Below are 25,000 nucleotides of genomic sequence, written 5' to 3' on the forward strand. Positions count from 1 at the left end.
GCTTTTCTATTAAAAACTAGATCAAGCGCCCTCTTGCTTTTCTTTTCTTTTCTTTCCCTCTTTAGCCTATTCAGACAGTTGTTTATGTATGTCAAATCATAGCGGTATAAAAGGGCAAAGGTACTATCTCTTCTGAAACCCCGAAATCACGCCATATCATGCCATTTCTTGTAACCAATCTTAAAACAGCAAACAGGAGGCGCAGCTGGCTAAAGTAATAGGCGTCGATCTAGTGTTCGAGGTATGGTGGTTCGCATCCCAACATCAGTGCTGCGTTGTATTTATGGTCAATACACCCAACTATCACCTTTTGATTGACATATAGTTATAAATGATAGTTGTTTAACCTTATATTATTCTATTTATAGACGCTATAGCCTTTTATCTGGCCTGGTTATATCTGTATTGTGTCGAGAATTACCTTCTTATTGAAGATAGTATGTCAACAAGAGAGACTATGTAATCGCTCAATCTACTATAATTCGCAACCAAATCTCTTTCAAAATACACCCTACTGATAAACGGCTACAATTCACAGTTACTGTTAACTGCAACAAGAAGTAAGGACATCATTGAATTGGTGGGAGCTTCATTAGCTTGCAATATTGAGTTCAACTGCTCTTTGATGTGTTTTGGTGAAGAATAGATTTCGGCGAGCCAGGCTGACTTGTCCTTCACTGATATACCAGCAACAACTACTCGAGTCAAAGACAGTTGCTACAAGTTTGCTCTCAGTTGCAATTTGGCTGATATTTCTAATAGTTCGAGCGATCAGGCTGGTTTCTCTCGTATTTCGTGTTGTCTTCTGCTTTAATTCTGTACATACCTTGGATCTTTTATAGCGTTATAAAATCAGTCCCCTGTACTTGGCCAGTTCTTTATTTCATCAGAAGAATGGAAAAAGCAAAGTTGACCATGGTAAAATCTAAACGTAAAGGCGCATAACTATATACAGCAGACATTTAGTCCGATGTCCTAACAAATCTGTCAATTCTTTATTTAGTCATTTATAAGAGGATCTATTATATATCATTTCACTTGTAGTAACCTTCATGCCATGTGAATATACATTATCATTCCGTACTATTTTTGAATGACTTTAGTAAGATATCAACATTGTTTAAAAGTTGAAATTCATTCGTAAGGAGGCGGCATACAACCAACAATAATACAGGTCTCATGACTCTAATAATTTTGCTTGAAGTTACATAGAAAAAGAGGTGGTGAGGTCTTACAAGAAGCAACCTTAAAACCACAGAATGATCGATACACGATTTAAAAAAAAATTAAGGTAATATTTATTTGATAAATTAGAAGGGTAAAGAGATAGATATTCGACGAAAGCAATTGCTAGAATTGAAACTCTTATAAGAACGAACAACATTGTAAAGATAAGAATTATTAGTAACCATAAGAAGGAGAACAAGACAAGAAAGTTTAAGCGTAAAGTGTCCTTGTTTCTTTGAAAGTTTTTCTTTTTGTACATAATTTTTTATATTCATAATATATGAAGATCCTATTAAGACGCAGAAATAGTAAATACAAAAACCAGAAACGTGGAACCAAGGTATTAAAAGGAATTGAGGAGAAAACAGATTAAACTATTATATGGACAAGAAATGTTGTAGAAGGAATGGATATCTGAATATTGCTGAAGTTCTTAAGTTTCTCACTATATTACTATGCCCTTAAAATACAATTCAGCCAGTTTGCTGACCCATATAGTAGAGTACAGTAACCTAACTATTTTCTCAAAGTCTCGGAAGAAACGAGTCAATACCCGACTGTTTTATTGGACAAAATTACATATATTTTTTCTATTTTCTTATTGCTTTTTACCGTACACGAATTTCACAAAATCTGTTCGGCTTAAAACCTAAATATTTTTTATATAAAGAGTGCTGTTACTAACAAATCAATGAAAGAACTCCTACGGGTTCGCTCGGACTGCTAGAAACAGTAACTTAATCTCCTTTAAACCACAATCTGCTATCTGTAAAAAAAAAAGGACACTGAATAATGTAATCCGGAGTACTTTATTCTAAAAACTAGACAGGATAAACGGGTTCATGCAATAATACAAGTAGTTGCATTATTATCAGCGGTTTCATACATGACATCCTTCATGAAGGTCCTTGTTTCTAATCAATAAAATACTGTATTCTGTAATGTAAGTGGCTTATTTGATTATATTTGATTTAAGTTCTACAGGAAGCAATTTTTAAATTCAGAGATTGGCTATGTAAGAAAGCTATGGCAAACTGGTGTTAAGTATTTGTTGCAGAAAAGTAAAGTTGTTAAAAAATAAAATAATTTTATAAAATCAATAAATTCTATCATCGTTTAACTGTTGTAGTGGAGGACGGTTGCATCTCTCATCATCCATATAGCTTTCATAATAATTTGGAGTCCAATAATTATCCTTGGCTATCGGGGGATTTGAATCCCTAGATGGAATCTGAATTCAGAATGCGACGAACCGGTGCACATACTGCAAAGTGTCTCATTTGACACTCCAACAATTCCACCTCTGTACCGCACTGAACCGGTACGTTATTTATCAATCCCTATTGAAGAAAGAAGTAAAATTTGACCTGGGCGCGATTTGAACTCAGAAGTCAGAGAGCTTGCAGAAATACCGTAAAAAGTACCTTTCCCTAACAATTCGCAACCTTTTATATTATATTTGCAAATAATGTTTTCAAATTTTGTTACAAGGCCAGTACTTTTGAGAGGTGGGGTTAGTTGATACCATAGACCCCAATACTAGCTGGCACTTTATTTTATCAACATCGAAAAGACGAAAGGTAAAGTTGACCCTCTACATAACTTGAACTTAGAATGTAAAGAGCGGGAAGAAATACCGCAAAGCCTTTTTTGCCCACACAGTAAGGATTTCAATATTTTCTCGTCCTTTTATGTATAAATAATCCTTTCTACTAAAGACACAAGGCCTGAAATTTTGGCAGGGCGGCTAGTCGATTATATCGACCCCAGTGCTCCGCTGGTACTTATTTCATCAACCCAGAAAGAATGAAAGGCAAAGTCGATCTCGGCAGAATTTGAACGCAGAATGTCAAGACGGACTAAATACCGCTAAGCATTTTGCTAACGATTCTGTCAGCTCGCTGCCTTCGTCTATGTATAAATAATAGAACCATAAATATTTTAATGGCTTCAGTCTGTGGCCAATATATATTGATGTAATACGATACATCAATATTAAACTGATTTTATTTATGCTTAGATTTCAGTTTTATCTTTCTAATTTTAGCCTTCAGTCATTCTCATTCATTGTATTGCATAATCCCATAGAAGCTGTTCTTTATTTTATTTTAATTCCATTCACGTTACCATTTCCATGTTGTGAAGAATCAGCGTATAAAGTGGCACTTGGCGCTATTTTGTGTCCATAAACAAGATCACACTTACCGGCTCAGACCTTTTAATTTCTTGTAAATAAGTGATATATGTGTACGGAACGGGAACAGTGATTATATAATTAACAGTTAATACTATACTCGAACCTTAGCAGTGGTGACTTAAATTAATAATAACATGTGTTTGAAAATGGCCAATAGGAATTCTAATTGAATGCTGTGCAGATTCTTTTACCTATACATGTTTACCAGGAGCCATCTTCGATTCGTATGCTAACATAATTTTGTTAACATAGTGGGACGTGTTTTGAGTGTGGTTCGGCTGTCATTTTTAGCGACTGCTTAGAGGCTTGTGAAAAATGTTGTTGCCGTTTATCTGAAGGTCAGCTCGACCGAATAGTCCAATGATCAAAGACGTTCAAGCGTTAAGTGTCCATCTTTATAATATACTTATGATGACATTGTCCGGTGTGTCCTTCCTTATCATTTTTATAGACAACAAGATGTGATTCGAGACAGAGGGACTTAGTTGCTATTTTAGCAAGTCAAGTGATAATGGAACTCACCATATATGGATGGTTAAGCAAGTTCATTCTATTCTGTTGCTTGCTGAGTGACACAGAAGAGACACTAAATTATTTGGCAGGATTTTTAAAATAAGAACGAAATGCTAAAACAATTTGGCAAATCTGCAGCTTTTAGTTCAGAAAACTTGAAGAAGTAGGGGAGGGGAAAAATCAACAAAACAACAGGCAATAAAATTAATAAGTTGTCAAAACATGAATAAAATAAGTTGTTCTTTTTTAAAGAAAAACTATAAATAAAATAATTACATTTACTCATTAAACCCACTGGATAATTTTAGTACATTTTCTGGAGGACAAAAATGAATACTACTAGCTACTATCCTATTATTTAATAACAGTTGGGCACAATGTACATACACATGCAATCATACACATGTATACATATGCGTGTGAACATATATACATACCACCATAAACACACATAAAAGGACAGTTTACACACACACATATATGTATTTATGGATATGTATGTATCATACTCAAAGGCATTTTATATGCCATTATGTTGTCTTGAACACAACAGAGTTGTACGTATTCTAAAGGCGTTAAATGAAGCCAATAAATGAAAACTAATGTTTCTTTTAATTCTTTTCCCGCGCTCGTCCATTGAATACAAGAACAAGTACTTCCGGTACTTAATTACCACTAAATATACGAATGCTTTAACTGGGTGAAATAGTCGAAACCGTTCAATGGGTCAGTGCAGTTAGTTCACACCTCATTCCTAATATATTTCTTAAGTAGGACATATACACCGACAAACTGAAACCAAAGCTTCTATTTCAAAACTGACAAAATTTTGTTTTTTATCTTACCTAGCGACTCTCTCTCTCTCTCTCTCTCTCTCTCTCTCTCTCTCTCTCTCTCTCTCTCTCTCTCTCTCTCTCAAAAGGATGTGTACAAACCGAACAATCAACATTGCAACCGTAAATATACAATGCACACATATGTAATATACGGGAGTATCAAATGCATATACACACATACAGAAACACAAATACGCATATGCGTATGGATGTGTGTATCTTGTTTCACACTAGAAAGTAATATTTTTGATATATTTTCCATGCTGAAGTCCTACAGAGACATGAAACAGATATTTTAAGAATAGGGATTAGGAAACTATATATAAGTGTGTATATGTGCGTGTGTGTGTGTACGTGGTGCGTATGTGTGTCCGAACACACACACACAAATACATATACATACGTACACATACTTACACATTTACACACTCACGAAATGAAATAAATACAAATTAAATTTTGATTTAGGCACAGTCGAAGGTTTCTAAATTTGTTATATGAATTAATTAAAAACTGAATGTACAAACCAGCAAATCTCAAAAGCCTCTGGGTGACCAAATATTCTATTTTAGTATTTTAGACGGATCTAAGATTGGTGGGTTGACAGAATCGGTTGAAGGACGAATGAAATAGATTTATGTTCTGATTTTAAACTCCTCTGGCGTAGACTTCGAATTTCATTCTGCCTGGTTTCATAAAATAAGTACTACTTGAGTGTTACAGGTCTAATATTATTAAATATGTCCTTTCTCTTATGTGGCTTTGTGTCACAATTTGAAGTCGATATTGTAGTTGAGTTTTAATGAGTAGAGTACCAGAAACAGAAGAGGTATGAGGAGAGTTCATCTACATTCTGAGTACCATTGCTATCCATCCTTTCCTTCAGGACTTAAATTGATAAATCAGGTACCAAGAGTAAGTGAAGAATAATACCATTCTCCAATAACTTATCTTGTGCAAAAAATGGTTGAATCATTAGACTGCAGGATAATGTCACGCGGTATTTGTTTTGGTTCTCAGCTCACCGATTTCATAATTACGCTGAGGCCAGCTTAGCTTTTCATCTTTTCGGTATTGATAATATAGTACCGATCCAACGTTGTGGATGGGAAGAACTGTTAAAGTATCGGACTAGATATCTTATAGTATTTGTTCTGGCTGTTTCGTTCTGAATTCTTGAGTTGACTCACTTAATCTGTCGTCCGTTTGAACACCACTACCGTTTGTTTCTTGAGTGTCTTTAGTGCAGTTCCCTTTGTTGTAAGTGCTCGGGTTATATTCCCAAATTCGGGATAACCTTCTCCCTTCCTGACAGCAGAACAAGGGCCATGGACACTGCTCTTCCCTCTCAAACTAAACAGTAACAAATAAATAATATTTGACCATATATGATGGACAGTTCCCGTTTCTCTATGCACACACTAATGTTTCTGAAGAAATTCACTTGATGCATTGGTGAACTCGATAGTTGGCAATCGAAAATAGTTACCATTGAGATTCTGTCGTTATTTGTGGTTACCTAGCGATTAGTAGTGTGTATATATTTCAATTGATAATTTATAGATGAGAGTAATTAATGTGATTCAGTGAATAGTTAGAAGTCATTTATGAAGTGTATTTTTAGGGCTTCAGAATCACATTACAGTTTGTTGAGGCAATCAAGCGAATATACTAAAAAATCAACGATAAGAATGAATCTATTCAAAAATATAATTATTTCGCTCATCCTTTACATAGATTAATTCTACCGTATTTAGAATTAAGTAAATTTACACTTTCAAAAGAGTTTATATTACCCTGTATTGTTGTTTAGAATTAGGTCAGCCTTGATTGAGAAGGCCTATGATCAAAAACAGTTAAACTATGAAGTCGACGTCAGCGGAATTTGAACTCAGAACGTAATGGTAAGCAACATAAATACTACAACGCATTTTGTCCATCACTCTGCCAATTCACAGCCACAGCTTATTTTCTTTATATAATGACTATCAAATTTTAAAAAAAAGAATGAAAAGGCAAAGCATTTGTTATTTATTTGTGCTTAGATTATATGAGTATTGGTAACTCCTTAAGTTTATCCTGAAGCAGAAACATTTTTGCTAGATGTAATGGCTTTACTAAATAACGTCGTTGCCTTATATTCATTAAGTGAGGCATAAAAGTACTTCAGACTACGCTGCCACAGGGTCGACCATAAATCTGTCGAAGAACGACCAATACCTTGGCAGTTTGCTTTTCTCAGTCTGACGATCAGTGGTAGCTGGCAACACTAAGTTGCCGTTAGAGGTGTCACAGCTTGTGGAATCCGAGATGAGGGGCCTACTTCCACTGAATGGGAAAATTGTCATACCATCTGGTCTCTTATCATGCCTTCCGTCTAGTCTGCTGGTTCGAGCTGGAAGGAAAGTCTGCGGCATCTAGACCAAGCTTTATTATCTTGTTAAGGGCGGCTAGGCGTGGCAGGCGACCTTCACTATGAGAGCATGTCGGTGGGTGGAGACTGAAAAATCAATTGTGGATCCGCAGCGGCATTCATGAACCTCACAGATATGGAGGACGAGCCTCAAGGAAACGCCGGTGCGCAGATAATTGCTATCAAGCTGAGTGCCAGCTGCGAGTGATAACACCGCATTGAGCCAAGCTCCTCTGTGAGATTTGGAGGCTGAGCGGAAACATGCCAGACGGTGTCGATCAAGTCGACACACTAATTCGTCTGCTGTCATACTATATTGAATATCGCGTAGGCCGCCTCGCGTTCTCCAGTCACAGGTGGTTCAGAAAAACTATGATTAATTCTCCAAGAATTTCGCACCTGCTTCACCACTACTCTTTAATTTTTTATTAAAAAAAAAAATTATCGTGTGGCTTCAGCTACGGAAAACAAAAGATGAATTAATAATAAGGAAATCAAACCTAATTGACCGGACAGAAATCATTGTTGTGGGGGAGATTTTAAGGGGCGAAAAGAGGAACCAAAAATCTAGCTAACATTGTATCGGCAGTTCAAGTCATTAGAAAAAATAGTCAAATAAAATAAGCAAATACATAATATAACTAAAATAAAGATAGAACAATGTGAAAATAAAAGAGAAAAGTAAGAAAAATCTCATGAAAAAAGAGGCAAATATGAAGGGGAAAATGTAGGAAGGGCGAATAACAAGAAAAGATGAGGAGTGAGAAGAGAAAAGAAAAAAAAAACTTGAAAATCGAACATCTTTGATTTTTAGAGGTAGAAATGATTAAACAATATTAGAAGTAGTAGTTAATGCAACCGATGCCAGAAATAGCAGCTAAATCTTCCCCCAGTCCACACCCAACCATCTTAAAGAAAAAAAGTAATGAAAATGTGGTTTTCAGCGTACTGAAATGACATGATCAAGTTTGGAATGCCATTTAGGTGCAAGGTGGACCCGGCACTACACAACTTAGAAAAATTGTCGCCATTTTACCAAATCCAGGTCTTAGGACTACTGCTGCCACTAACTAATTTATAGTTAAGAAAAATACCAGAGAAGAATAAGTAAATACATTCCGTAGCCGTTTCCTTTCATGTTGCTGAATTTAGGATAAGAGTACATAGAATGAGAGAAGCTTTATTGTAAATTGATAAAAGAAGGAAACGTAATTACAACGAGAAAAGAAAACAGTGTTCTGTCATAAACTCATTCACATATATTAGCACATTTTATAGGAATATAATTCGACTCTAGTGCTTGACTGGTACTTTTGTTTTATTTACTCCGAAAGATGAAAGGCAAAATTAATCTCGTCGTATCGGGACTCAAAATGTAAAAGGCCGAAACCGAATCCCTCACGGCCGACATTGTGACGATTCTGCCAAATCATTGTTATCAACCACTGTAGTTGTTCCCTGTTACCCCTACAACCACTTCTTTTATAAATACGGAACTAAACAATTTTTATGGGAAAAGAGATGTTAAAGAGACTTTGAAGATGTTATGCTCTAGATCAGCCCAGATTGAGCAAAACTATGTCTCAAGGCGGTCCAACTATAATAAACCAGTCGTATTTTCATCTTCCACATTAATCAACGCGTGGGTCGATTCTGTAACGCAGTGGTTCTCAAGGTGGGTAGTGGGCAATTTTGTATGGATACTGGTGACAAAGGAGGTTATGTGGGTACGTATGAAGCGCAGCGACTACATAACTGAATTTGATTGAAACCACGTTGGATCAATGACTAAGATCAAGCAATGCAACAAATATTCTTTTCTACTCTAGGCACAAGGCCCAAAATTTTGGGGGAGGAGGGAGCCAGTCGATTAGATCGACCCTAGTACGCAACTGGTACTTAATTTATCAACCCCGAAAGGATGAAAGGCAAAGTCCACCTCGACGGAATTTGAACTCAGAACGTAAAGACAGACGAAATATCGCTACACATTTCGCCCGACATGCTAACTTTTCTGCCAACACATCGCCTTAATGTATCAAATATTCACTGATTATAGGGTCGTGCTGTGGTTAGTAGTCACCCACGTCAAACTAGTATCTAGAACTAATTTTCTCTGGCCCGGTATTACATGTATGTACATTAAAAATAGATGAGGATAAGGTAGAAAAGAAGCGTTTAAAGTTTATCTTTCATTTTCAGGTGTCGATAAATAAAGTGCTGCTCATGTACTTGAAATAATTTCTCTCTTTCTCTCTCCCCCTATCTCTCCTAGCATCTCTCTTTCTCGCTCACTGTCTCGCTTTCTCTCTCTCTCTCTCTCTCTCTCTCCCTCTCACTCTCTCTCTCTCTCTCTCTCTCTCTCTCTCTCTCTCTCTCTCTCTCTCTCTCTCTCTCTCTCTCTCTCTCTAAATCGTCGATGCTCTGCAGTGAGAATGTTGTAGACGACCACTTACAGTGTCAGTGCTTACAAAAATAGCGGAGAGTTGAGTGAGGGTGCTAAGATAGCAAACCCTTTCTAAACTTATATGCTATAAAAACCAAAGTGGAAAGAAACTAGGCGTGGAAGGATTGGTGCATTCATACAGCATAGAATGGTCTATCTATCTATCTATCTATCTATCTATCTATCTATCTATCTATCTATCTATCTATCTATCTATCTATCTATGTACCGAGAATTTAACATCGCTGCCCTAAACTGTGTCTCATTTCGAGCCATTGGTTCGTCTGGTATCATGGAGAGGAAAGCGTCGAGTTTTGTCTTGAAGACCTCTATATCCACGTCTTGCAGGTCTCTCAAATATTTTGGCAGGGCATTAAAGAGATGAAGTCCTCTGAAACCGAGGCTGTTGCAGTACCTCGTTCTTATGTGAGATGCAGTGGACGGCACCTTTGGTACCATGCAGTGGCGACCTGTGCGGGCATTCTTGTAGTACTTGATGCCAAAGTTTGACATCAGACCTTCCTGTATTTTCCATGTGTATATTATTACATATCTCTCTCGCCTGCGCTTCAGGGAGTAGAAACCTAGTGCCTTCAGTCGCTCTCTGTAGTTCATCTGTTGGACTGTGGCGATCTTTTTTGTATAGTGCCGCTGAATTGCCTCGAGTATATATATATTTATATATATATATATTTATATATATATATATATATATATATATATTTATATATGCAAGGAACGTGAAGAGAGCACAGTATAAAGACGGAAAGTCACGGTGGTGCTCCAGCATGACCACAGCCACTTGGCTGAAAACCATAAAAAAAAAAAAAATATATATATATATGTATATATATCTATATCTATATATATATATATATATATATATAGCTGTCCTCTTAAAGTCGTGTAAACAAGAATTAGCAGGACAACTCCGGATACTCTTCCAGAGTTTCCTTGCAAATGGTAAACTTCCCAAAAAGCTGAAGGAAGGCACCATATGTCCTATCCATAAAGGTGGAAGCAGAGCAGAGGCTGGAAACTACAGGCCCATCTCTCTGACTTCACATATTAGCAAAGTCATGGAACGAATTGTCAGAAGAAGATTGATTGCGTTCCTAGAAGAAAATGACTTGCTGAATGAGACCCAGCATGGTTTCCGTCCAGGTAGAAGCTGCCTCACGCAGCTCTTGCAGCATTATGACTGGGTCCTGAAGCAGCTACTTGACCATTCAAATGTTGATGTGATATATCTCGACTTTGCAAAAGCCTTTGACAAAGTTGATCATGGCTTGATATGTCACAAGCTGCGAAACCTTGGCATAGCTGGTAAATTAGGAGAGTGGCTGCATGACTTCCTGAATGGTAGAAGTCAGACAGTTGCAGCCAATGGAGAACTATCTAGGGAAACACAAATATTGAGCGGTATTCCACAGGGAACTGTTCTGGGGCCACTACTGTTCATAGTGGCCCTTCTGGACATGCCCACGGTCACTCGGAGAGCCACTGTCACTAGCTATGCTGATGCCACAAAGATATCTCAGGCAATAAAGAATCCTGATGATATTGTAAGCCTGCAGAATGACCTAAATGCAATATATGAGTGGGCAGAGCAAAATAATATGCAGTTCAATGCAAAACAATTTCAAGTACTGCGCTACAAGACCACAAGTACCTCCCAACTGGCATACACAGGGCCTGGAGGTACTGCAATCCCAGAACCACAAACAGTGAGAGATCTGGGCATCAACATGTGTAGTGATGCATCATTTCACATGCACATTGTCAAGTTGGCAGCAAGGTGCAGACAACTGGCGGGGTGGATACTGAGGACTTTCCGTACAAGGGATCAAAAAGTCATGTTGATTCTATGGAAGACATTTGTTCTGAGCCGCCTAGACTATTGCTCTCAGTTGTGGTCACCACACAGTGTTAAGCGGACAGCAGAACTCGAGGCAATTCAGCGGCACTATACAAAAAAGATCGCCACAGTCCAACAGATGAACTACAGGGAGCGACTGAAGGCACTAGGTCTCTACTCCCTGGAGCGCAGGCGGGAGAGGTATGTAATAATATACATATGGAAAATACTAGAAGGACTGGTGCCAAACTTTGGTATCAAGTACTACAGGAATGCCCGCACGGGTCGCCACTGCATGGTGCCAAAGGTACCATCCACTGCATCTCACATAAAAACGAGATACTGCAGCAGCCTCGGTTTCAGAGGACCTCAGCTCTTCAATGCCCTGCCAAAACATTTGAGAGACATGCAAGACATGGATGCGGAGGTCTTCAAGACAAAACTTGACGCTTTCCTCTCCAAGATACCAGACAAACCAATGGCTCGTAACGAGACGCAGTTTAGGGCAGCTGTGTCAAATTCTCTTATACACCAGATGTGCCATCAAAACTCTTGATTGGTCCATGTCAGGTGGGGGAGAAGAGCCATGCAAGGAACGTGAAAATCACGGTGGTGCACCAGCATGACCGCAGCCACTTGGCTGAAACCCATAAATAAATAAATAAATAAATAAATAAATATATATATATATATATATATATATATATTTATATATACATATAAATATAGCAGATGCGGAGATAAACATACTAGAGTATGCCGTACTCCGAACAGACAGGAGGGATAGAAGTCATGGGGGAGTTGCAACGTACATCCGAGAAGATGTCACACCCCTACTACTCCTATCACACTCAAACTCTATCTTTGATACTTTAATAGTACACATAAAACAGATTGATGTAGTTGTATGCTCAACATACCGTCCACCAAATACCGCAAAGCAGGAGGTTAAATTTGAGGACAGCCTCAGACGCATAGAAGAGGTCTTGACAAATCTGGACCAACACATCAATATACTTTTCCTAGGCGACTTTAACCTCCCAAACGTTAAATGGCCTGAAGGTCACATCCTCTCTGGGATGTCACTGCATGAACAAAGCCAGGCAAAGTCTTTGTTAGAACTATCCCACATGCTGTTCATGGAACAAGTGATACTCCAACCAACCAGAGGAAGCAATATTTTAGATCTCTGCTTCACAAACAATGTGAGCCTAATCCATAATGTGAAAATAACGCCCACATCTCTCTCAGATCATAACATTATAGAATTAACTATGTATGGTCCTAGGCAACCCACTGACACCCACCCCACCAGGAGGACTTAAGCAATATCCAACCTGAATTTCCACAGGGCGGACTGGAAGTCAATTCGCAGAGATTCGAAATCAAAACTGGCATGACAGCCTTTCTATACAAGACAATGACCTCAAACTAAGTCATTTTATGTCAACTATACAAGACATATGCACCAAATACGTGCCATATAGAATGACCAGCAAACATGCCAATAGAATTCCTAGAGACAGGAAAATCCTTATGAGACACAGAACAAAGGTCTCAAACCAGTTAAATAGAGAACTGGGGGATAGGAAAAGGGCTAAATTAAAACTAACACTGTTAGAAATAGAAAACAAGATTAAACTCTCCCATGAAAAGGAGAGAGCAGAGAAGAGGAGAGCAGTAGAAAGCATAAAAACAAACCCCAAGACTTTCTATAGATTTGCAAAAGAGACTGCTACGGTACAGTATAAGATAGGACCCCTATTCCTGTCTAATGGCTCACTGACTGCGGATCCCACATGGATACGTGAAGTGCTCAGTGCACAATTCAAGAGTGTCTTCACTTCTCCTCTGAGTCACATGCAGATAAAGAACCCAGCTGATTTCTTTGACAATAGCACTCAGCAGAAAAAGACTGGATCCATTACCTACATTGACATTGAAGAGGAAGATGTAATAGCTGCCATAAATGAAATGAGCTTAAATTCGGCAACTGGCCCCGATGGTTTCCCGGCTGTCCTCTTAAAGTCGTGTAAACAAGAATTAGCAGGACCACTCCGGATACTCTTCCAGAGTTTCCTTGCAAATGGTAAACTTCCGAAAAAGCTGAAGGAAGGCACCATATGTCCTATCCATAAAGGCGGAAGCAGAGCAGAAGCTAGGAACTACAGGCCCATCTCTCTGACTTCACATATTAGCAAAGTCATGGAACGAATTGTCAGAAAGAGATTGATTGCGTTCCTAGAAGAAAATGACTTGCTGAATGTGACCCAGCATGGTTTCCGTCCAGGTAGAAGCTGCCTCACGCAGCTCTTGCAGCATTATGACTGGGTCCTGAAGCAGCTATTTGACCATTCAAATGTTGATGTGATATATCTCGACTTTGCAAAAGCCTTTGACAAAGTTGATCATGGCTTGATATGTCACAAGCTGCGAAACCTTGGCATAACTGGTAAATTAGGAGAATGGCTGCATGACTTCCTGAATGGTAGAAGTCAGACAGTTGCAGCCAATGGAGAACTATCTAGGGAAACACAAATATTGAGCGGTGTTCCGCAAGGAACTGTCCTGGGGCCACTACTGTTCATAGTGGCCCTTCTGGACATGCCCACGGTCACTCGGAGAGCCACTGTCACTAGCTACGCTGATGACACAAAACTATCTCAGGCAATAAAGAATCCTGATGATATTGTAAGCCTACAGAATGACCTAAATGCAATATATGAGTGGGCAGAGCAAAATAATATGCAGTTCAATGCGGAAAAATTTCAAGTACTGTGCTACAAGGCCACAAGTGCCTCCCAACTGGCATACACAGGACCTGGAGGTACTGCAATCCCAGAACCACAAGCCGTGAGAGACCTGGGCATCAACATGTGTAGTGATGCATCATTTCACATGCACATTGTCAAGTTGACAGTAAAGTGCAGACAGCTGGCGGGGTGGATACTAAGGAGATTCCGTACAAGGGATCAAAAAGTCATGTTGACTCTATGGAAGACATTTGTCCTGAGCCGCCTAGACTATTGCTCTCAGTTGTGGTCACCACACAGTATCAAACGGACAGCAGAACTCGAGGCAATTCAGCGGCACTATACAAAAAAGATCGCCACAGTCCAGCAGATGAACTACAGGGAGCGACTACCGGCACTAGGTCTCTACTCCCTGGAATGCAGGCGGGAGAGATATGTAATAATATACATATGGAAAATACTGGAAGGACTGGTGCCAAACTTTGGCATCAAGTACTACAGGAATGCCCGCACGGGTCGCCACTGCATGGTGCCAAAGGTACCGTCCACTGCATCTCACATAAGAACAAGATACTGCAGCAGCCTCGGTTTCAGAGGACCTCAGCTCTTCAATGCCCTGCCAAAATATTTTTGAGAGACCTGCAAGACACGGATGTGGAGGTCTTCAAGACAAAACTCGACGCTTTCCTCTCCACGATACCAGACGAACCAATGGCTCGAAATGACACACAGTTTAGGGCAGCGATATCAAATTCTCTTATACACCAGATGTGCCATCAAAACTCTTGATTGTACTATATCAGGTGCAGGAGAAGAGCCATGCAAGGAACGTGAAGAGAGCAAAGCATAAAGACAGAAAATCACGGTGGTGCTCCAGCATGACCACAGCCACTTGGCTGAAACCCATAAATAAAAAAATATATATATGTATATATATATGTATGTATATATATATATGTATGTATGTATATATATGTATGTATATATATGTATGTATGTATGTGTATGTATGTATGTATGTATATATATATATATATATATATATATATATATATATATATATATATATATATGTATGTATATATATATATATGTATGTATGTATATATATATATATGTATGTATGTATGTATGTATATATATGTATGTATGTATATATGTGTGTGCGTGGGGTGTATGAATATGTGTTCGGAAATATTTGTTCTTGTATTCATATGCACATGCGAATGTTAAATTATAGAGAGATTACTTTACTTACGTCTCTGTAACTATAGCAACATCCTAGCCAGTAATACAGAATCAAAACGACTATCGAAGTAGTTTTCATGATTTTTTATCTGAAAGAAAACAAAACAGAATTTTTGTAAATATTCTTTTGAATTATCTTTTAATAGCTTTAAAGAACATTTTCTGTTGTTCAAGATTCATTTCAACATTTACTTCTATGATACGGATAAATCGTTCAGATATTAATACCTTACAAGAACAGTGGAATTGATGCAAGGAGGTATTGTGTTAGACTATGTCTGTAGTCCCAGAATTTTTATGAACGATGGCTCATTTCAATGGGCAGTACGTTACCAGTAGCTAAACATTAGGTGGAAGAGTGTTGCCCCTCGTTAAATATAATGCAGTTCGTCAATACTCAATTGCAATAATCATTTACCACAAATCGATTATAACTATTATCCATTACAATAATGGAATTTTGTGCTTAAGAAAAAGATTTGTTTTAATATCTAGTCTTTACTAGTAACACCATGCAGTTTGTGTCTTGTTAGAGAGAAGCAGTCAGTCATAAGTTATTTAGCAGAAACATGGGATTATTTTTACGTTAGAAGATTCAATACTCTAAATTGCCTAGTTTATAAAACGTTTGCATATAGAAAATTGCCCGCAGCTATCCTGAGGAAATGGATTCAGTTCTTGAATCATAAAATCTCCCAAATTTCAGTTTCTAGTCAAAGTGACACACTATTATCAATTTCAGAATTCCATTGGAATCTGCAATGCAGCTAAATAAACATAACGAAGGAAAGATGTTTTTCTGTAGCTAACATTGAAATGTTGCACAATGGAGCTATTGCATTAAATATTTGATTATATAATTCCCCTTCTTTTTCAAATGCAGGGGAATACGGTTACAACGTTGAAATTAAAGACAGTGTTGACATTGTTGAAAGATAAAGGACAATACGACCACCAAGAAAAATTGGGGCAATGTAGCTATGATTAATGTGAACTAAAAAAAATATTAAAATTAATGTGAATACAAAAAGGAAGTTACCGGCTAATGTGGTGTCTGATATGAAACATAAGACAGTGAGGTCGATCTAAATTATGAAGTGTAAATCATATGCTCATTGCTTTAAAATTGTCTGTTTATGCTCTATGAAACGGAAAGCCTTGGTCGACACACTTTACGACAAATGAATAAATCCATGTATTACTGTATAATATACACATAAATGTTTATCGCTCAGAAACATATGGTTACACGGTCTTCTTTTCTTCAATCTCTAAGGCAGTATACAACAGACATCAGGTTATAAATCTCTGAGACTACATGTTCCACTACCAGAAATTTTTATTCTTAGTTTTAGTTCCCGTGGCTCTCCTTAGAATATCGAATGACCTGAAAATGACTGGAAATTATAGCATCATAATACACTATACTTTTATAAGATGTTGCATTTTGGATATCAGATGTCAACTACTTCTGTTCGTGTTATATAAAATGAAACAATAATATCCTGTAGTGAAGAAATGGCACGATTTATTATGCTAGAACGATTTGGAAATCGTTCCAGTATTATAATTATCATTATCTATGGAGTACAAACTCAAGAGTGCAATGCCATTGTAGTATAGCAACATGTCTGAACAGGACTCTATAATGTTTTCATTTTGATACTAAGCACAAATCTAACCAATAAGAATGTAATTCTTATCACCAACAAGAGAATTGTGTATGGAAAATATAGTCCATTGTATCGATATCAATGATATTTATTTTATCGAACTCTTGAAGGATTTAACTTCATAAGTGTGATGTTGCATAGTATATACAATAATTCGACACTCTGCAATTTTCACCTTCATTGATACAATAGCAAATAATGGTTTCATAGATAAGTTTGAAGTGTTAGGTTTTCGAGGTATACGTGCGTTGTTGATGTTGCATAGCCTATATTCAACCCTGATTGAGCAGACATATGATTCAAAAGTATTCCAGCCATGATTTACTGTATTTTTTCCAGTACTTTGTCTTTCTTTCTTTCTTTTCTCTTTAAGAAAAGAGATTTGGCAGTTACTATTTCTGGGAGATCGAGCGGCCTTACAGAAGTTCCCCCGTTTGGATATTGTGGCGGTCATACATTTTCAAAGAGTGTTTAGGTTGCTTAACATCAATTATTGATAAAGACATAGATCCGAGAAGATTAATAGTTCTAGAAGAAAGAAGAGAGAGAATATAATTATACTTTAGAGTAACGAAAGCGGAAGATTTTCATGGAAACATTTAGCAGTAGAAACTGTAGCAGGAACAGCAGGGTGATGGCAGGATTCAGAGGCAGCAATGAATAAAACAGCAGCTTCAGTGATAGCAACACTGACCGCTGTATTATGTATTCGGCGTTTAATCTTATGATTGATGAATAACCCGTGTGACTAGAGAATAAACATAAGAACAACCGAAGGACTCAAAAAACCGAATCGAAGGGAGTTGTTGAAATGAATTCATAACGTGTTCGATCCTGATCTTTATTGAAATTAATTTTTCTTAAATATGGAAGGAAAGATGATGGTCGCAGGTATGGATGAATTCTGGCAGTTCGTATAACAGCCGAAACAAGCTGTGTGCAGCCGGACAATTAACTCTCAATAGTTCAGTCTGCCTAGCTGTAAATAAGTATGATATGACAGGAATAACTGCTCGTCTTAGGCAACAGTGACATTGTAAAATCAGCAAATGATTGTTGTGCTCAGATCAAATACTATTCTGGCTCTGGAGAAGGCAAAGAAGCCATCCTCGTAATCATTCTTGGCATCATTATATCAAAGCCAGTTCTATAGTGGTGCCCTACAGTCAAAAGAGTTACGAGATTCACGTGTATATGCATGGCAATTTTAAAAGAAAGTATCAATTAAAAGTTAAGGAGGTGGATTGCTATTTCAGCAGGGATCCTGGGTAAAATAATACTTAGATACATTACTTTATTTTATAGTTTAAAATACGTCACGATATAATAATATCTTTTGATTTAGGCACAGCAACAACAATTTTGTGATGGTGGAAGTAGTTGCTAACAATGACTACAGTACAAATCTGTTCTATATTTCATCAACTTCGAGGTGAAGAAAAGTCAGAGTAGGATTTGAACTCAATATGTTTAGAATCAAAACAAATACTGCGAAGAATTTTTCCGGCTCTTGAACGATTCTGTTAACTTGTCGCTTTTATAAAAACAACAACAACAATAATAATGGTAATGATGATGATGATGATAATAATAATAATAATAATGATAATAATAATAATAATAATAATAATAATAATAATAATAATAATAATAATAATAATAATAATAATAATAATAAATTTCTTAGCAGTTCCAATTGTTATTTATAGTTTTAATGCATTCAACTGGAATACAAGCGAAATAAAGAAAATTTACAGGTAAATCCGTAAGTTGCTGACTTGCAATAAGATGCACCACTAAAAGGCAGATGCAGATCGTCTTTACCTTCCCAGAACCTAAGGAGATCGAGGCTTTATCCAATTACAAATTTCTCACAATACCACCCAATTGGACTGGCCAAATATCTTGAAACATATAACGATTGGATGCTAAAACTCGTCGAGAACCACGAGAGATGTAAGAAGCTTCATAGTGTCATTAAGTAGAGCAAAAGATTTGCTAGTGATTTCTTGCATAATACCCAGGTCGAACAAAATGATGTAAGTACGGCAACTGTTGTTGCAAAGGTGAAATCAATGGCCTGTATGACAAATGTGTGACCCGTAGCAGACATGCTGATGTAGACCAGAAACACACCCATCAGAGGCTACGGAGCTCGGGGCTAAAGGCAGAGAGCGAAGGCTTTATTTATCTAAGCTTGGTAATTCCGCTTATTGACCCGGAACAAGCCAATGTGATGAAAGGTAGAGTAAACCTGAAGTGCCGATACTGCAACGATGAGATTGAAACATTGGACAACCTAAACTCTGAGTATAACGTTTTAGCGCCTGTAGAGTATAAATCTAGACGTGACAGAGTTGGCCAATATCTAAACTGGTTAATATGTTGGCATTATAAAATCAAAACTGCTAGCAAATTGTACAAGCACCACCCCGAGGCTGTAAATGAGGGAAAAAATGTAACGATTTTTTGGGGATTTTCCATATACAGTCAGAACCATCAAAGCTAATAAAGCAGATATTGTTATAAAAGACCAAAACAATGAAGCTTGTTTATTGATTGATTGTAAATACATATGAGCATACCTTGTGATCATAATAACTCGGTAAAAATAAACAATAAAGATTTGCTGATTGAAATCGAAAAAATGTGGCATCTCAAGACGGGTACAATGCCAGTGACTGTAGGAGCACTTGGAACGACCCAAAAAACAACTGAAAATTATTTGAAGATGATCTCCGGTTTACTATCCATGCAAGAAGTGCAGAAGATTGTTTTAACTGGTACGTCACACGTATAGAGAAGAGTAACATCGCTTTGAATTTTCTTTCTCTTTCCCTCTTTATTTTCTGTTTCCATTTTTTTCATATTTTTCCTATTTTTTAAATGTTTCTCATTTCGTTTTTCTTCCTTTCTTTCTTCCCTTTTTTCTATCACATGACTTTCTAAATGAACAATCTTGTGCTCATTTCAATGACTTACCAATGTATACAGTGAATTTCTTTGCCCTCGGTATCGGGAAGACAGTCGGCAAAAAACGGAAACAAAATTGAAAGAAAAGGATAACAACAACAACAACAATAATAATAATAATAATAATAATAATAATAATCTGCTCAATACCACAGATTTGCTTGTCAGTTGCTTGACCTTAACCAGTTGATCATATCCCTTAGTGGCTGACGATATGTGCATCTCTGATCACGAGCAGAAGTAGTGGGGGAGCATCATAGCCATGGGTTGAGAGGAATTCTTTAGGGTTTGAAGAATCCACCTCTGCAAACATGGGTGTTTCGTTCAACATCCTTCAACAACCCTTATTTATGGACGTTTTGAGCGGGATGGGCTATTCAACCCGAACAAAATTCTAACTGGGCCTCACCTACAAGGTCATGCGCTCTTTATCTTGATGAGATCAGCATGTCGCGCACGTATAGTTGTGATGCATGTGCCTGGTGTATGTCAGACGAGTAGTCGTGATGGGTATATTGAGCTTCGTATATTTTACCCCAGTCTCATTTTGATGGCATACACTGCTCTCTCACTCAATAATAATAATGATAATAATAATGATCCTTTCCTATTATAGGTACAAGAGCTGAATTATTTTGGTGGGCGGGGTCTAGGCCAAGACATCGACCCTAGTGTTTAGTTGGTACTTGCTTATCGACACCGAAAGGATGAAGAACAAGTCAACTTCGGTGGCTTTTGAACTTAGAAAGTAAAACTGGAAGAAATGACGCTAAGCATTTTTTCAGACTCAATAATGCAAATAAAAACTACCATTAAATTAGATACACTCCAAAGATTATTCTAACTGGTACGTCACACGCATTGAGAAGAGCATTATCGCTGTAAATTTCTTTCTATTTTTCCTCTTTCTTTTCTTTTTTTTTTATTTTTCCTATCTTTTTAAGTTTTTCATCTTTCCTTCTTCAAACAGACTTGAAAGGAGATAATAATAATAATAATAATAATAACAATAATAATAATAATAATAATAATAATAATAATAATAATAATAATAATCCTTTATACTAAAGGCACAAGGCCTCAAATTTGGGGAAGGGACTAATCGATTACATCGACCCCAGTGTTTCACTAGTACTTATTTTATCGACCACTAAAAGATGAAAGGTAATGTCGACCTCGGAGGAATTTGAACTCAGAACGTAAGGGTGGACGAAATACCGCTAAGCATTTTGCCAGCCGTGCTTACGATTCTGGCAACTCACTGCCTTGATAATAATAATAATAATGGTTTCAAATTTTGCCACAAGGACAGCAATTTTGTGTGAGGGGGTACGTCATTTACAATGACCATAGTGTTCAACTGGTACTTAATTTATCGACCCTGAAATGATGAAAAGAAAAAGTCGATCTGGGCAGAATTAGAACTCAGAACGTAGCGTCAGGCAAAATACCGCTAAGCATTTCGTCCAGCGTACTAACGACTTTGCTACCTCACCACCTTAATAATAATAATAATAATAATAATAATAATAATGATGATGATGATGATGATGATAATAATTATTATTATTATTATCCTTTCTACTGTAGGCACAAGACCTAAAACCCAAGGAAGGGATTAAGTCGACCTCGGCGAAATTTGAACTCAAAACATAGCGACAGACGTAATACCGCTAAGTATTTCGCCCGGCGTGCTAACGATTTTGCTAGTTCGCTGCCTAGTAGTAGTAGTAGTAGTAGTAGTAGTAGTAGTAGTAGTAGTAGTAGTAGTAGTAGTAATGGTAATCATTTGTGCTATAGACAGAAGGCCTAGAATTTTGGTGGAGGGGGCCAGTCGATCATAACGACCCAGTGCGGGACTGGTATTTATTTCATTGACTCCCTCCAAATTTGACCTCGGCGGTATCTGTATGAGCCGGACCAAATACTGCAAATTTCTGCTAATTTCTCGTCATTATACAGCAGTTAATTTGCCGAAACAACAACAACAACAACAATAATAATAATAATAATAATAATAATAATAATAATAATAATACACGAATACCGAAAAATAACCCTGCAAACCATGTTAAATAAAAGTGCTAATTAATTTTCCTGGAGTAACATTTCATCATTGCTGAACTTTATTTCCGACAACAGAATTATTCTAGAAAAATCACTCTGGGCTGTAACATCTGCTACAAAATCATGTGATATGATACTTATGATTTCTAACTGTAGAATACTTTAGCATGTGATATTGTGTTAGCGCAATATATATTTCAGTGGTGCATGACTATCATACAATATATATTTTCCTATTCTAGAACTGGTAAATTGACTGAAGCGGGAAATAAATTAATTGGAAAATAAATGCATTTAGAAATAAATCCATTTTAAGTTCAAATTCTACCGAAGCTGATAACCTTGGCTTTCATTTATTTTCTCCAAAAGAAATAATAATCTCTTCTACTGTAGGTACAAGGCCCGAAATTTTGGGGAGTGGATCAGATCGACCCCCCGTATGAAAGTGGTACTTAATTTATTGACCCCGAAAGGCAAAGGCGGCCACGGCGTAATTTGAACTCAGAATGTAAAGACAAACGAAATACTACTAAACATTCGCCTGGCATGCTAACGTTTCTGCCAGCTCGCCGCTTTTGAAATGAACTCATAATATTACTAATTTCATTCAAGAATGATCGTCAGTTATACATATAGGTTGAGTAGACTGAATTACATTGGCAATAAGGAGTCAATATGCTCGCTTGACTTGCTAGAAATAACAGTCAAATTTCCCCACAAATCATACCTGAACGTCTTCGAAAAGGAGACATTGGATAATATAATCTTAAGTTATCTGTGTATAGGAAAAAACTGGATGGTCACGGTTGAAATACTTTTGATCATAGGTCTGCTTTGTCATGGTTAACTGGGAGAGGGGGTCTAAATTGCAACAATAAGAAGAAATCATTAACTAGAGCGAGCCAAAGAGGAAACCGTTTGACTTAAGGAAAGAGTAGCATAATCTTTGGAACTGCAGCCCAACTTCTTAAAAATAGCAGGGCACATTGTCTCATGTAGTCCTAGAAACCTTTAAAGATACGAAATGATCATGGCTAGAATACCTTTGACTATAGATATTTTTGATCAGCACCAACATTGAGACTATAGTAAGCTCTTTGTAAAATAATTTGACCAAGTGTTCAGACAAAATATGTTTCTATAGTGATCTGTTATTCTCTGGAGCAAGATTTTGTTGTTGTTTAACACCAAATCAGTTTTGATAGAGTATTCTAGCCATTAACATCTCAAACTTCTTTGTATCCTGGACAACACTAACCAAAGAGTTCCTTTTAAGGCGGTAAGATTCCAATTTGAGGGAAATCTGGCTGTTATTTCTAGCAGATTGTGTGACTAGGCGGTGGCTCCCGTTGACTCTCTTTTATTTCTTTTCTTTGGACAAATCATTTAAGCACAGTAGTAAAAAGTGGAACACAGTGTGAATAAACGGGACAGAATTTACTAAACATTGCATCATATTTTCCCATCATACATTGCCTCATTTTCCTCATCAGTCTGTGGTTTATAGTTTATAACACAAAGATAGATTGAGATAGATATGAATTTGGAGAGGAAAGCTGAAGATCACTATAAGACAACAGTTATATAACACTGTGTATTTTCGTCGAATAACCAGCTTCTTTTAATTTTTCTAAACATATACGACACTTGTAAACATATACAAATAATGCTCGTTTTTGTCATGAGACCTTGATCTAGTTGTAAGAAACGCTTAAGACTTACGTTTCGATTGTTCGTTCGCTGCAGCGACTTTCTATGAATAGCATTAAGTTATTTATAGTGTCAATTAGAAGTAATATTTCATCTTTCTTTTGCATGTATTCAAGTACATCATTATGCGCGCGCACACAAACACACACACACACACACACACACACATACACACACACACACACAACTACATACACACGAGCACAAAACACAACACACATTTATGCATACATACACATATGTACAGAGCTATATATATATATAACACTATATTCATGTGGAATTAATTATAACTTGTCCACAATAAAAGTCATACCACCACTGCCATTACTGCCGCTGCAATCCATGATGTTCTCGATTTTATTGGCAGATGGAGTTACTTTAGCAAGTAGGTATAATCATGAGTATAACCAGTAGTATCGCTTATGTGCGTTAGTTATCTTGTTTCTGTTCTCCCCATCCATTTCCTCTGCCCAACTCTCTATTCATCAGGAAGGTTCCGGTACTAACAGTTATAGTAGAGTTACCACATGATAATGTTGACCTAATCACATATTCATTTACTAGCGTGTTTCTCCGTGTTCCCCTGGATCAGAGAAGTGGAGTTGCCCAGGCAAACTGATTGCTCGAGAAACCCACAGATCTAGGGATCCTAATGTTAATCTATGGTTACTGAGGCTGTGTGTCAAAGAGCTCCAGTGCTTTACTTTGCTCCTCCTGGGATAGGACTATACTGCAGATAATGTCCTAAATATTTCAGTCGTGTATATGTAAATATTTGTGCGCGCGCGCGCCTGTGTGTACTTTGTGAGTACATGGTTGAGTGGATATGCAATGACGAAGGAGGAGATAGTAGAATCTTATCCCTTTAGCGTTCAGATTACTTTGTTAAATGTAAAGCTAATTCATTCACACTGTTTTGAATTAGTCTTGCGTTATCACACAGCTTTGAGAGTTCGATGATGTGATTGTTTATTTTTGGAACGTTGTAGGATCGGTATGAAAGGTTGGATCTGGTTAGTTTGAACAAATAGGTGGAATACTTCGGTTGGTTATATCCGGTTTAAATGCTAAACAGTATGTAAC

General features: G+C 37.2%; 1 protein-coding gene across 4 annotated transcripts in view; it reads right to left on the reverse strand.

Moving 5' to 3' along the window:
• The window catches only part of LOC106881019 (zwei Ig domain protein zig-2), a 96,834-nt gene that overhangs the window by 56,733 nt on the left and 15,101 nt on the right, over window positions 1-25,000 (reverse strand). For all 4 annotated transcript variants that reach the window (XM_014931215.3, XM_089341835.1, XM_014931207.3 and 1 more), the window contains exon 2: window positions 15,502-15,580. In XM_014931215.3, the coding sequence (XP_014786701.1) occupies window positions 15,502-15,570 (69 nt within the window). In that variant the 5' untranslated portion in view covers window positions 15,571-15,580. The remainder of the gene's footprint in view (window positions 1-15,501; window positions 15,581-25,000) is intronic.

The sequence above is a fragment of the Octopus bimaculoides genome, chromosome 2 (genome assembly GCF_046866305.1).
Source record: "Octopus bimaculoides isolate indiv1 chromosome 2, ASM4686630v1, whole genome shotgun sequence".
Taxonomy (NCBI): domain Eukaryota; kingdom Metazoa; phylum Mollusca; class Cephalopoda; order Octopoda; family Octopodidae; genus Octopus; species Octopus bimaculoides.